Genomic DNA, 14,073 nt, shown 5'->3' with positions numbered 1-14,073 from the left:
TTCTCATATTTTCTCAAAAACACCAATCTTTGCAGTCATCATACATTTCATATCAGCCTAATAAAAGCTAAATAATAATCTGGTATCATACAATTTTCACTGTCCATTCTGAAACTCAAAGGGGAAGAAGTAACAGTAACTGACATTTAGTGAGTACACCTCTCTGTTCAGATACTATTCTTGTAACAACCCTGTGAGGTAGTTGTAACTGCATTTTATAGATGAGGAATCTGAGCACTGTCAGGCATGACATTTAACCTTAAAGTCATAGAGCCTTCTTCAGGTCACAGAGCCATCAAGTGGTAGTACTAGCTCATGTTCTTTCCTATACAACAAACTCTCCAAGCCAAGTCTGAACCTCAGAGCATCCACGGTGCTGGAGATATACCAAATACCTCTACCTGCCTAAAGGAGGGGCTAGGAGTAAAGTTGGAGGGTAGCAGGGAGATGCGGCAGGAAAAGAGTAAGGGAGAGTAGCAGGCCCCGATAATAAAGATGCAGGGCCTTGTACTCAGGCTTAGGCTGTCAGATGTCACTTTGTCATCTGGCAGGAAAACCACCAAAAGGTTTTTAAGATGAAGACTGACCCAGTTATAGCTCAGAGTTATATTTAATTACTTTAAAATTTTTATTTTATATAGTTATGGAATACACAGTGATGTTATGACATATGTATACAAAATGGAGTGATTAACTTAAGCTAATTAGCATATCCATGTCCTCAAATACTTATTTTCTGTGGTAAGAACATCTGAAATTTATTCTTAGCAATTTGAAATATACAATATATTATTATTAACTGTAGCACCATGCTGTGCAATAGAAATTTAAAAACTAGCTGGGTGCAGTGGCTCATGCCTATAATCTTAGCACTTTGGAAGACTGAGGTGGGGGTATTGCTTGAGCTTAGGAGTTCAAGTCCAGCCTGAACAAGAGCGAGACCCCCCCATCTCCCTAAAAAAACCAGAAATAATTAGCTGGGCATCGTGGCATGTGCCTGTAGTCCCAGCTACTTGAGAGGCTGAGGCAGGAGGAATGCTTCAGTCCAGGAGTTTGAGGTTGCTATAAGCTATGATGATGCCACTGCACTCTAGCTGGGGTGACAGAGCAAGACCCTATCTCAAAAAATAAAAAACGTTATTACCCCTAAAAGAAACCTCATACTTTTTGACCAACATCTCCCCATTCTCCCCATCTCCACAGGCTCTGGTAACCACCATCCTACTCTCTGTTTCTATGAGTTTGATTGTTTTAGATTCCATTTATAAGTGATATCATTTGGTATTTGCCCTTAGAGTTATGGTTTAGAAAGATCACTTGCAATGATTTTTAAATTTATTGTATGTTTTTTGTTCCTTCAGTGTCTGTCTACTCTATGTCAATACCCACTAAGTCCTATTTTCATTAGGTGAAAAGTCTTTTTGAAAAGGGCAATAAAAATCTTGACGTGTTTCTTAAATATGAGTTAAACAAAGGAGTGAATAAACAGAATGACTCTTTCCAAAGAGAATGAAGCAAGTTTTACAAAACAAGCTAAGAATAAATGTTCGGTAGATAGCCAAAATTTAAAATTTAAGCATCACAAAAGTACTTTGAAGTTGGTTAAGACTTTTGGCAGCTGACTCCATTATTCTGTGTGTGTGTGTGCATTCAAAGCATACAATTGTGTATGTACAAACTCACAAGTTACCTCTCACCAACCCTAAGTCAGGGAAACCAAATCTGTACTAAATAAGTGAAGATTTATTTGTTTAGTATGTTTGCTTTCCTAAAATAATGCTAAATCTAGAAAGTCACTTACTTGTGCTACTAATTCACTCTGCTCCTTCTGAAACATTCGATTAATTGCTTCACAGGCTAGACCAACAGTGTCTGCTCGCTTTTTCATTCCATTCATCAGTGGGCCAATGGTCTCTAAAGATGCCATGGCTCGAACACACAACTAAGTGCCAAAAAGAGAAGGTTACTTGTAGAGTAGCAACATTTTATACAGCACAGTAAATAACAAAGTAAAAAAACCAAAACAAAACAAAAAACTCCACCAAAACCCAAAAATCCTACATTCAGTTCAAGTTTAATAATAAACTGAATTAAATTCAGTATCATTAATTATAACATCTAACCTGGTTTAAGAAATGATAAAATACCATGTGGTTCATATGCAAAAAGGCACATGGTAGAGAGGGGATTTGTACTACAATGTACATTAGTCAAGAAGAGGGAGAATAGGCAAACTCTGGAGCTGTAAGCTACTGAATGGATTCATCAATACCTCGTTTTCAGACAGGACATGGATAACCCGGATGGCACTCTTAGGAATGGCATTGTTCCTATGATTCATCGCCTGGATAACTTTAGGAAGATGGCCCAATGGTGGGACTTGATCTGCCAGCTGAGGCTGTGCATTGAAGAGACACACTGTTGCCATTGTCAAAGTTTCCAGAGTTTCCCCCTAGAGGGTATAAAACCACCAAAACAAACTATAAAATACTATTATAGTCCTAAATATCCTTGGCAATATATCTGATATTCAAAACTAGGGAGTCAAAGTTCTAAGTGCTGATACTTGAAAACTAATTCACAAATTCTAAGACAACAACAAACTTCCCATTTTCTTTGATAAAAGGCATAAATCCAAAGAACTTTAAGAATGTGGTTTTTTTTGTTTCCCAGTGCATATAAAAATTATGTTTACACTATACTGTAGTGTATTAAGTGTGTGATAGCATTGTCTAAAAAAATGTATATACCTTAATTAAAAAATACTTTAGTGTCAAAAAAAGCTAACGGTCATCTGAGCCTTCAGTGAATCTTACTTAACCTTTTTGCTGGTTGAGGGTCTTGCCTCGAAAGAATGTGCTATCTTAATCTAAGCAGCCTTTCACTAGGCCAGGTATATCTCATTTTTATTGCAGGTTTAAGAAATCATATTCCAAAAGACACTACTAGAAATTTTTAGACAATGTTACAGATAATGTCAGTGTCAGAGAACAACAATTCCAGAGAATGCAGAACTAGTGAAATGTTTTTCCCAGTTCCATTAAAAATCCTACTATTTAACATGTCTGGATGCCATAATGCACTTTCTATCGTGGGTAATAGGTTGTAAAGACCTATAGCTTATACTATTATATGTATACATATATATTCATAACAAAATGCTTCTTAAATGAACATGAAAATTGAGATGTGCCCCAAAAGAAAGGTGACATAGGAGGAAACTGTTTTGTGCCTCTTAAATGAACATGAAAATTGAGATGTGCCCCAAAAGAAAAATGACATAGGAGGAAACTGTTTTGTGCATCTTAAATGAACATGAAAATTGAGATGTGCCCCAAAAGAAAGGTGATGTAGGAGGAAACTGTTTTGTGCTTTCCTTTTCTAAGTTTCAGCTTTCAAAGGCTGCATTTTCTAAGCAAACTACGTATGTATTAAAAAGCAACATGACTATGGAGAGTAACACTGATAAACATCTGGCATACTAATCATTTTTAAAAAAATTTTACTAAGTTAATGGTAGTAACTATTAATAATTATTTCTAAGCACTCAAAATGCTCCAGACATCATGCCAGGTATTCCACACATATTAACGTATAAAACCTCCACCTCAGGGGCAAGTGCTGGGATTATTCTATAAATGAGGCAGAGCCATGAGGTATTACCCAAGGTCACAGAGCTTGTCAGTGGTGGAGCTAGGACTGTGGTCCAGGACCATCTAATAGTACAGTTTGTGCTCTTAATCATCTCACTCTATAGGCAGCCTGTTCAATTCAACAATAATCACATATTCAACTATTTTTAATCTAAAGGTTCAAATAACGAAGTCTTTTATACTATTAGGGTTTCTGATTTGCCAAACCAAGACCAAAGCTACCTTCTTACTCACTTCTGCTTCCCTGGTAGTCTCTGGTTTTGAACACAGACAAGGTACAGGGTTCAACCACATGGTTACTACTTTTCTGTCAATTACTTTGACTAGGGTCATCCCTGCCATACACACACACACACACACACACACACACACACACACACACCCCAGAGTAAAGAACATGCCTGGGCAGGACACACTTTAAGAGGAACAATGAACATTAGATTTCTCCTTAAAATTACATAATCATTGGAAATTGGGTGGCAAAAACTTTCTTTCAGAGCTTCTGTAATTGTTAGAAGTAGCATCTTCTCAATATAGATATCTCTAACTTTGGTTCATAAATAACCATTTTACTAAAGAGTTTCACTTTTGAACATGGCCAAAAAAAAGATCGCTGGGCATGTGTGGCTGCTATACTCAAAGAGGTAGCTGATTTTTAATGCATGTTTAATGAAAATGAGGTTTTAAGAGAAACACCATCAGTCTAGTTAGCAAATTCTAGTTAGATTTGGGGATGACTGAGGCTTACATGAGGATTGTTCTTCTCCAGGAGTTCAGTTAATTTTTCCAATAGTGCAATAAGAAATTCTCTAGGCTTTCTTAGAACCCAAGCTGGTTGTGCAATAAAGATCCTCAAGAAGACTCCTCCAACAGCAAGTTCACCCTCTGCCTCTCCAAACACCACAGCAAAGTCTTCAGGTAACTTTAAATAGAGAAAGAACCATAGTCAAGACATAACAATTATTAGTTGTACATGAAGCTAGCAATGCAAACCCTATTAAAGAAATGTTTACAAAAGTAACCAGTTCATACACAGCCATGAACATAACCAAATTATAATTAACAGTTTTATTTTCTCTCAATAAAATTTGGCGAGGGTGCTTTCATTAGTTAACTTGCTTCAAAAGTAAGTATTTCTATTTTTTGTGTTTGAAGCCTTATTTTCCAAGGGAATACCCAAGAGTTTTAACAACAAAGTGGCTACAGCCTGGCAATAAACTGACTCTGTAGGAATTAAAAAATAAAATAAAAGAATATTTTACCTTCCAGTTTACATCAGGGTTGTCCTGCTGATTTTTAAAGTGCCTTGGGAAAAAACAGGGGGGGATACCAAAGTTCAGTCACAAAATACACTTTAACCTTTAGAATAAGTCTTAGGTGAAAGGCAGAAAGGAAAATGTTTGCCCTTCCCAGTAATTTTATTTGAAGGCTATATGTTACTACTTTTGTCTTTACTTACTCTAGCATCATTTCTCTAACTGTTGTGGACACTTTATCTCTGGAATTATCATTCCAAATTAACTCAGGATTTTCATGAGTCCCTTCAAAAATATGTACAGCAGCTTCAGGGTTGTCTCTCATAGCATCCATGAAAACGCTGGGTAGAAATTTCATTAATGTAATCCGAACCTATAGGAGGAGGTTTGAGAAAGGAAAAAAAATACCTATTGGAAACATCTCAATATTTGGTTTGTTTTACATTTTACTAAGATGGAATATCAGTATGACCTGTGTTATGGCTGAGTGGGCCACAACTATTATCTAAAAGCTCTGATGTAGGAGAAAAGATACACCTTGGTTTATGCAAAAGTAAATTTAAACAACACTCACTATGACCTGGTTCTTCTCGCTTACCAAGTTTCATTTCTACCTGCTGCGTCAAACTTCAGAAACTTTAACAAATTCAGTATTACTGGTGTGTAAAGTTGCCAGAGCACCCCCTGCTGGCTCATGGCTTGCATAGCTGCTCCCTCTCCCCGGAATGCCCTCAGCTGGCCTGTCCTTCCAACTCTCCCTCACAACTCCCACTCCCACAAACTGATTTTTCTCATGCTACCTTTGTGTCTTACAAGTTATTTTTTAGTGCATTTATTTTGTTCTACTATGATTTGTTAAACTGTGTTTTCTTCTAAAAAGAATTTAAAAGACAGCTTAAAAAACACATCTAGCGTACACACACACACACACACACACACACAAATTGAAAATTAGTTTGAGGTACAAGGACAAAGGGAAAATGAGGGTTGGGAAAGTAAGTTTTTTCTTCAGATCACCACATCTGTTTTTCTTCTCCATGTCAAATTCTGTGCTCAAATCTTATCTTATCAAAACTTTCCCTGACCCAGTCTGTCTTTCTAGTTGCTTGTAATCTCAGCGTGGCACATAGCAGATGCTTAACTATTTACTGGAATAAACGAAGACTAATATGAAGTCAGTGCACGAAGGAAACATCGAAAGCTCTGTATAATTGCCAGTGATATACTATAAATTTAACTCTGAACTTCCTAGCAGCCAATGAACTAAATGATTTCAGTTACACGAGAGCATCTACAAAGTAAAATCATGTTAGTTGCTTCAGAGACACCCAGCTGTTTCTGGAGGCACAAAGCAGTTTCTCCTGAGGCTCCCATAGGATGGCATTTGTTACTATATAAAAAAAGGGTGGAATCAGCAAGGGGTTTCACAGGCTTATTTCTTCCTATATTCCCTAAGTACGCTGAGGACATCAAACCAAAATACAATTCAATTCTACAGAGGACAAAAGAAGGTAGAGAAAGTGATAACGTATGTCACTGTTCTTGGTTATAAGGTCCCTGAGTGTAAGAACCATGCCTGACCTGCTCACTGTGGTACATCCGCCCCTAGTAGCATATTCTCACAAAGGTCAGAGAAATACATATCAAAGAAGAACTAAAAGTTGGAGCAGGATGTAGAAGATATTTATTTTAGTTTTCTCACTGTGGAGCTAAAGAAATTTAGGTTTAGAGACAAGTTACCCAGAGTCATCAAGCTAAGTCAGTGGCCCCAGGTCTGTGATTTCTTCAAAAAACAAAGAGTTCTGCTCACAATGTCATGCTGCCACCTTGCTCTACAAGGCCAATTACTCCATCTTTAAAACAACAAATGATTGGATTGAAGTTTTTTTTTAAAAAACAAAATCATCTTTTGAAACATACTTGGATTACTTGGATATTTAATAAGAAGCCCAGCTTAATCCTTTTCACTGTTAGGCAACACTTAGACCCCTAACAGAACGCTATTGAAACCATTCTACATGAATTTTAGAGCAGAAATATCTGATATGTTTTTACATATTTCATTATATCCTAGTATTTAAAAAAAACTAATAACTAATCTCATATTTTTAAATATTTCATAGCTTGAAACAAAAATTGGAATCATTTTTATGGCAAGTAAGCTAAATTTCAAGTAATAACCTTCTACAAACAAACCATTTATATACTTGTAAAAAGCTATATTCATAAGGTACTACTGCAGAAATCATCAACTGACCAGTTAGATGAATTTCAAATGTCTTATATTTAAGAACTACATTTATGATTATTAAATCGATATAAAAGCACACTCTAGTTTTACTTAGGTTAACTGTCATAAGCTACTGAGTCTTCTCATCTCTAAGTTTATTTAATCTAGTCTACCAGCATCTGACACTTTACAAAAAAGGCACATTAAATTATTTGACCAGCTATACAAAATCAAAAGTTTCTTCCTATTTGATTTCTGATAATGCTTGCTTGGTCATCAATTTAATGAATGACCCAAGTCTATTCATTTATAAAAGACAATATTAAAAAGCAAACCTTATCAGGATATTTAAAGCATTTCAGGTGTTAAGAACTACATAACCTGAACAACACTGGTTATAATATGCCATTAAACATTTGAGTAAAAAATTTATATAAGGGGCCGGGTGTGGTGGCTCACGCCTGTCATCCTGGGAGGCCGAGGCAGGTGGATCGTTCCAGGTCAGGAGTTCGAGACCAGCCTGAGCAAGAGCGAGACCCTGTCTCTACTAAAAATAGAAAGAAATTATCTGGCCAACTAAAAAAATATATATAGAAAAAATTAGCCGGGCATGGTGGCGCATGCCTGTAGTCCCAGCTACTCGGGAGGCTGAGGCAGTAGGATTGCTTAAGCCCAAGAGTTTGAGGTTGCTGTGAGCTAGGCTGATGTCACGGCACTCACTCTAGCCCGGGCAACAGAGCAAGACTCTGTCTCAAAAAAAAAGAAAAAAAAAATTATCTTTTACCATAAACATTCAGAGTTAAGTTCAGGTTATGCAGCTGTTCTAGAACAGTGGTTGGCAAACAAGGGGCCAAATCTGGCCGGCCACCTATTTTGTATATAAAGTTTTATTGGAACACAGCCACATCCATTTGTTCACCTACTGTCTATGGCTGCTTTCCTGTTACAACGGAAGAGCTGAACATTCGAGACAGAGATCATGTGGCCAAGAAAGAATGAAATACTTGCTACATGGTCCTTCATAGGAAAAGTTTACTAGTCTCACCTCTACTTTACACCATGCATAATATAAAAATTAACTCAAATGGATCAAAAAAAATATAAGAGCTAAAATTATAAAACTCTTAGGAGAAAATATAGACATAAATCTTTGTAATCTTGGATTAGGCAATGATTTCTTAAATATGACATCAAAAGTACAAGCTACAATAAAAAAAAGGTGAGTGGAACTTCATCAAAATTTAAAACTTGTGCTTCAAAAGTTATCTTCAAGAAAATGGAAAAACAACCAACAGAATGGGGGAAGATATTTGAAATCATATATCTGATAAGGGAGTAGCAGTATCCAAAATATATAAAGAACAGTAAGAAGATAAACAATCCAATTTAAAATTAGCAAAGGATGTGAATAGATATTTCTCTAAAAAAGTTGTACAAATGGCCAATAAGCACATGAAAAGATATTCAACATAGTTAGCCACCAGGGAAATGCAAATAAAAACCATGAGATATCACTTCACACCTACTAGGATGATTGTAATCAAATAAGACATCACAAGTGTTAGAGAAGATAAAAGAAATTAGAACCCTCACAGAATGCTGGTGGAAAAATGGTAGCAGCCACTTTAGGAAACAGTATGAATTCCTCAAAAGGGTAAACACAGTGTTACCATATGACCCAGAAATTCTACTCCTAATAAAATAAAAACACATATCCACACAAAAACTTGTATACAAACATTCATAGTAGTATTCAGAATAGTCAAAAAGTAGAAACAATCTGTGTGTCCATCAAGATAACTGGATAAACAAAATGTGGAATATTTGGCAGTAAAAGTGAATGAAGTACTAATACTTGCTAGAACACAGATGAAACCTTGAAACCATTATGCTAAGTGTCAGAAGCCAGTCACAAAAGACCACATATTATATGATTACATTTATGTGAAATGCTCAGAGTAGGCAAATCTACAGAGACAGAAAGTAGATTAGTGGTTGCTGGGTGCTTAGGAGAGAGGGGACTGGAGAGTGAGTGCTAAAGGGAACAGTGCTTTTTTGGGGGCTGATAAAAATGTTCTATAATTGATTATGGTTGCCCAATCTGTGAATTTAATAAAAACCTGATATATATGAATTGTATGGTATGTCAATTGTACCCTGATATATATGAATTGTATGGTATGTCAATGATATCTCAATTAAGCTGTTACAGAAAAGGAAAAAAAAGTTTACTGATGCCAGTTTTAGAATCTCTTGCTGCAAATCATTCAATTAAGGTGCTGATACTTGTTGTATTCTTCCTGTACAGAAAATTTAAGTATAAAAACATTCACTTTGATAAAATTTGTCCCTCATGTATTTCAAAAGCCAAAAATATTACTAAATAGCTCAAAGTCAATTCCAGTACATATTTAAACATCTAAACCACTATTTAAAACTTCTAGTATTAGATATTACAGTTATATGCTACCCCACTCTAGCTTTGAGAAAATTCAGTATTAAACATCAATATTCATTCTTTTATGGACCCTTCTGTAGGCATCCAAATGTAATCTCCCTCATCTCATCAACACTGCTGAAGATAGATTATTACTTTATTCCTAAAGTACAACAGTTTTAGATTCCCAATACCTAGTCTGAGAGATCAAGCAAAACAAAACAACCAAAAAAACAAAAAACTGAATCCAACTTGTTTTACTGATATAAAAAGTGTTCATCAGCCTTTAAAATTTTTTTCAAACTGAACTTTACCTGGAGGGAGACACAGTGTGTACAATAGAAGCCACCTTGGCTTTAGATAGAGGTAAGGGACCTGTAGTCTCTTCCTTACTCAAGGTACATTTGTAGATTCACTTGACCAAGCATCCTAACTATCAGTCCAGGTAGGCTCCAAAACAGTCACCTGGGAAGTAAGTGTGTTAAGAATGCAGATTCCTGGGCCTCATCCCAGATATAAATACAACTCTGAAAGTAGGGCTCACGGGCCTTTATTCCATGGTTCCCACCATTCCCACCAAGGTGCTGCTTGGTGGGCTGGCACAGAGAATGAGTCAGTGAGCACTACTTGTGAAACTGATTTAATAACAGAATAGAGGAACTTTGCTAACACCTGTGTCTGAATGAAATTCTATTCAGAAGAATTGTTTTAACAGGGTCCTGCACTGCAAAGTGGACCACAGCTCCAGAGATTATCTGGTCGTCTCCAATTCTGGAATAAAAGACCTCCCTGCAGAGTGGGGGAGGCAGAGGTACTGTTACACTCATGTCCCTTCACAGCCTCACTTCCCGCGGGTGGCTGTCCTTACTAATTCAGGTGTGGAGTGTAAAAGACAGAAATCACTGTCTCCTTCACTAGCTGCTTCCACAGGCCAATCCTTGCAGTGTGGAAGTCTAAAGTATCTTCTGTCATAACGTAAATACACTCTTGTTCTCTCTTTGAGGGAGTTTATAACCATTAACCAAACACTCTCTTAAGACCTTTCAATTTCAGCGCAGGCTTCCCTGACTATAGTTTTCTCAAATAGTAATATATAGGAACAATTTCGGGTGTGTCAATCTTCCAACTTTCACATCAAATCATTTCCTTATCCTCACCATCTCAGATTTTTGGCAAACTTCATGAAATCAGTGTTAAAGGATAGAGATTTAATAATTTCCGGCTGAAAACTTATTTTGTGCTCACCTTTGGACCTATTAGTTTATCTGCTGTCATTTTAGCAAAAAGTTCTGCTGTTTGGGCTCGAACCTGTGGATGTGTTGAATTGCAGAACATATCCAATAAATAAATCAAAGCTCCTATGAAGGAAAAAAAGAATTAGTGCTTATACATAAAGAATTTGACTTTTCTAATCAGTAGAGTTCGTTTTCAACCTTATTTCAACTCAATACAGTTTGATTTTTTAAAACTGTAAGTCTTCCAAAGTATTCTTCTAGTTTATTAGACTGCATAAAGTAGCTCAAAATAAGCTTCATCATAGAAAGCACTCTATACATTACCCTTTGCCATTGCTTCTTTGATTATTTTTGTACTTGATGTCAAAGCATAAAGAGTTTCCAGAACAAGCTGACGACCTGCAGAGTAAAAGACATTTCAAGGAATGCATCATGTTACCTTACATTTACTGCCATCAACTCTGTGCCATGCACTCAACTAGATGTTCTATACAGGGTATCATATTTAATCTTCACAACCACCAGCAAGACAGGTATTATCATGGTCATGCTATGGATGAGGAAGCTGAGGCCCACTTTAACCAGCCTAGGGTTTCACAGCTAGTGAGCTGTATGGCTGGGTTTTGTATTCAGGTCTGTCTGACTCCAAAGTCCACACTTAGAACTACTATGCAATACTGTCTTCCTACCTCATTGTTCACTGCACACTCAAAATCTCCCACTTCCTGACACCCAGAGGACACTCTGATCAGGCATCCTAAGATTTTTACTTGGTATTACTGTCTTAGGGAAACAAGTAGGAAGTAGCAGTTGTAAGACAGTGCTCTACTCTAAGATATAACAGCATCCTTCTGCACACAGCCTGTGTCCTCTCACCCAGTCACTGCCATGTAATATGCAAGTATACTGGATTGTTGTACTTTACTCTTCTAGAGTCAAAAGGGAATGACAGACAGGTAGCCAAAGGAATAAAGAGTTGGCAAAGAAGGTAGAGGCTGTACAGTATTAGGCTCAGACTAAAACAACAATGATGTCTCTTAGCAAACAGTGTAAGATAGATAAATTAGTCTAAAATATAAATGATAGCAGAGTAGGCTGAAATATCCAGATATCAGCTATTTTGCCTATAAGAATAAAATATTGACTAGACTACATATGTCAAGTGTAAACATAAAGTTACACTTTCAAACTATAATTTCTGTAATATTCTTTATTTCACCAACCAGTTTAATTTTGCATTGTTTGAAGTCTCACAAAGTTATTGAAAACCAAAAAAAGCCAACTAAGGTTATAGGTACGATAAAAATAATCTGAAAATAATCTTTCCAAGTTGCCATTTTAAAGAGCTATTTCAAGCATGTCATCTATTCAAGAAAAAAAGAATTGTTCAGTGAAAATTCAACTCCATTCAATTCACTGAACATAAAGAAATGCTAAACATATGCAAGGCACTGGGACATAAGATGAATAAGATGGATTCCTATTCTCAAGGAGGTGGATTGACACAAAGTCAAGATTAACATGATTTTCAAGGGGTTGGCAAAGCCCACTGAGCAAGGTACTCTGACCATTAGTAGCCAGGTTGCAGTTATGTTGCAATTGCCTAAAAAATTCAATAATTTTGCATTTGAAAAGCAATCTCAAGGTTGGTGCTAGCACAGCTACAAACTATTACACTAGACAGCTGCATGGTTTGAGGAGCCTGTATTAGAACAGGCTATATTCAAGAAATAAAGTTGGTGTATTTCTTCATCACCTTGGTGGTAATAGTCTCTGCTAGTATCAAATCGGTAAAAGACATAGTACACATCATTGAGTGTTAAACTGAATACAAGATAATCTTTACCTTAAGTATGTTTTTTATCATTTAATATCAATTATGTTTTTTTTATAAATCATGGAATACCAGTTAATTCTTATTTACTCATGTGTGGATTACTCTCAACAAATTGAAGATCCCAGGTTATTCTTCTTTGCATTTGAATGTCTCTCATCTCCAACTTTTGATAAGAGAAATGCAAGATGACCTTATTAATTTATGTAAAACATAACTAGGAAGACAAATCTAGTGTAAATATTCTAAAACTAAACATGGATAACATTTGTCTGAGGTCCTGTATCAGCTACGTAATGGCTCCCTTCCAGAGGCGGCCGTGTATGGATTCCAAAATTCTGTTTGTGAATATACGTACTTGATGGTAATGAATGTAGAAGAGCCAATAAATTGGACAAAACCATTGACTCAGCAATATTGTTTACACAATCTTGATTAGATGTCACTATATTCACAACCTGAAAATTAATCAACAAGATAATTAAAAGTTTTAGACTTTTAATAAATTTAGACATAAATCAAATTAAGCATACAGACTTTATAAAGGTGAGAAAAATGTTTGGGGGACAAAATATTTAATTTTTAGAGAAGAGTTTAATTTTTAAAGATTGGCTTTATTACTTTGATCTTCTGAGAAATAATACCTTGAGGTTTATAACAAGCCTTCAATCTTATACCAATAACATACTCCAGAACTCTAATACACACGGTAGTGCTTTCCAATCACAGATTTGAGGTTGAGGGGTGTTAAGAAGATAATGATCTCTCCACTGGGACTTTCTTTTGCTTTTAGAGAAGAAAGTAAATGTCTTCACCATCCAGCACAAGAGATTTGGTCTATTTTAAAGAAATAGGTATGTTTTTCTTTTAAAGAGAAAAGTCTAACTTCTACAGAATATATCTAGAGATCAGTATCACTTAATGATCATGTGGTCAGTGTCTCAGAGCAACATACCTGAGATTTAATGTTTATTTTAAAAGTTACAAGACACTTGAAGGAATTCAGTAGGGAAGCATGTTCTTCAATTAAAAGAACATGCTCGTTAAGCTTTCTGACCAATTTAATTTTTTTTTTCTTTTTGAGCAGGGTCTCACTCTCTGGCCCAAGCTAGGGTGCAGTGGCATCATCATAGCTCACTGCAACCTCAAACTCCTGGGCTCAAACAGTCCTCCTGCCTCCTAAGTTGCTGGGACTATAGGCATGTGCCACTATGCCCAGCTAATTTTTCTTTCTTTCTTTCTTTTTTTTTTTTTTGTAGAGATGGTGTCTCAATATGTTGCTCAGGCTAGTATCAAACTCCTGCCCTCAAGCAGTTCTCCGGCCTCAGTCTTCCAACCAAAGTGCTGGAATTAAAGGCGTGAGCCACCACACCTGACCTAATTTAACTTTTATTATTTTATTAAAGGCCTATTTCAAGCTAAACTATA

General features: G+C 36.2%; 1 protein-coding gene across 1 annotated transcript in view; it reads right to left on the bottom strand.

Moving 5' to 3' along the window:
- The window catches only part of DNAJC13 (DnaJ heat shock protein family (Hsp40) member C13), a 114,704-nt gene that overhangs the window by 10,205 nt on the left and 90,426 nt on the right, over nt 1-14,073 (bottom strand). Inside the window, exons 46-53 of the mRNA XM_045538762.1 lie at nt 13,004-13,103; nt 11,136-11,210; nt 10,822-10,934; nt 5,113-5,282; nt 4,916-4,958; nt 4,402-4,575; nt 2,273-2,452; nt 1,802-1,942 (exon numbers count right to left, since the gene is read on the bottom strand). Of these exons, the coding sequence (XP_045394718.1) occupies nt 1,802-1,942; nt 2,273-2,452; nt 4,402-4,575; nt 4,916-4,958; nt 5,113-5,282; nt 10,822-10,934; nt 11,136-11,210; nt 13,004-13,103 (996 nt within the window). The remainder of the gene's footprint in view (nt 1-1,801; nt 1,943-2,272; nt 2,453-4,401; nt 4,576-4,915; nt 4,959-5,112; nt 5,283-10,821; nt 10,935-11,135; nt 11,211-13,003; nt 13,104-14,073) is intronic.

Source organism: Lemur catta, chromosome 1, assembly GCF_020740605.2.
Source record: "Lemur catta isolate mLemCat1 chromosome 1, mLemCat1.pri, whole genome shotgun sequence".
NCBI classification, from domain to species: Eukaryota; Metazoa; Chordata; class Mammalia; order Primates; family Lemuridae; genus Lemur; species Lemur catta.
This window is presented reverse-complemented; position numbering and strand designations above follow the sequence as displayed.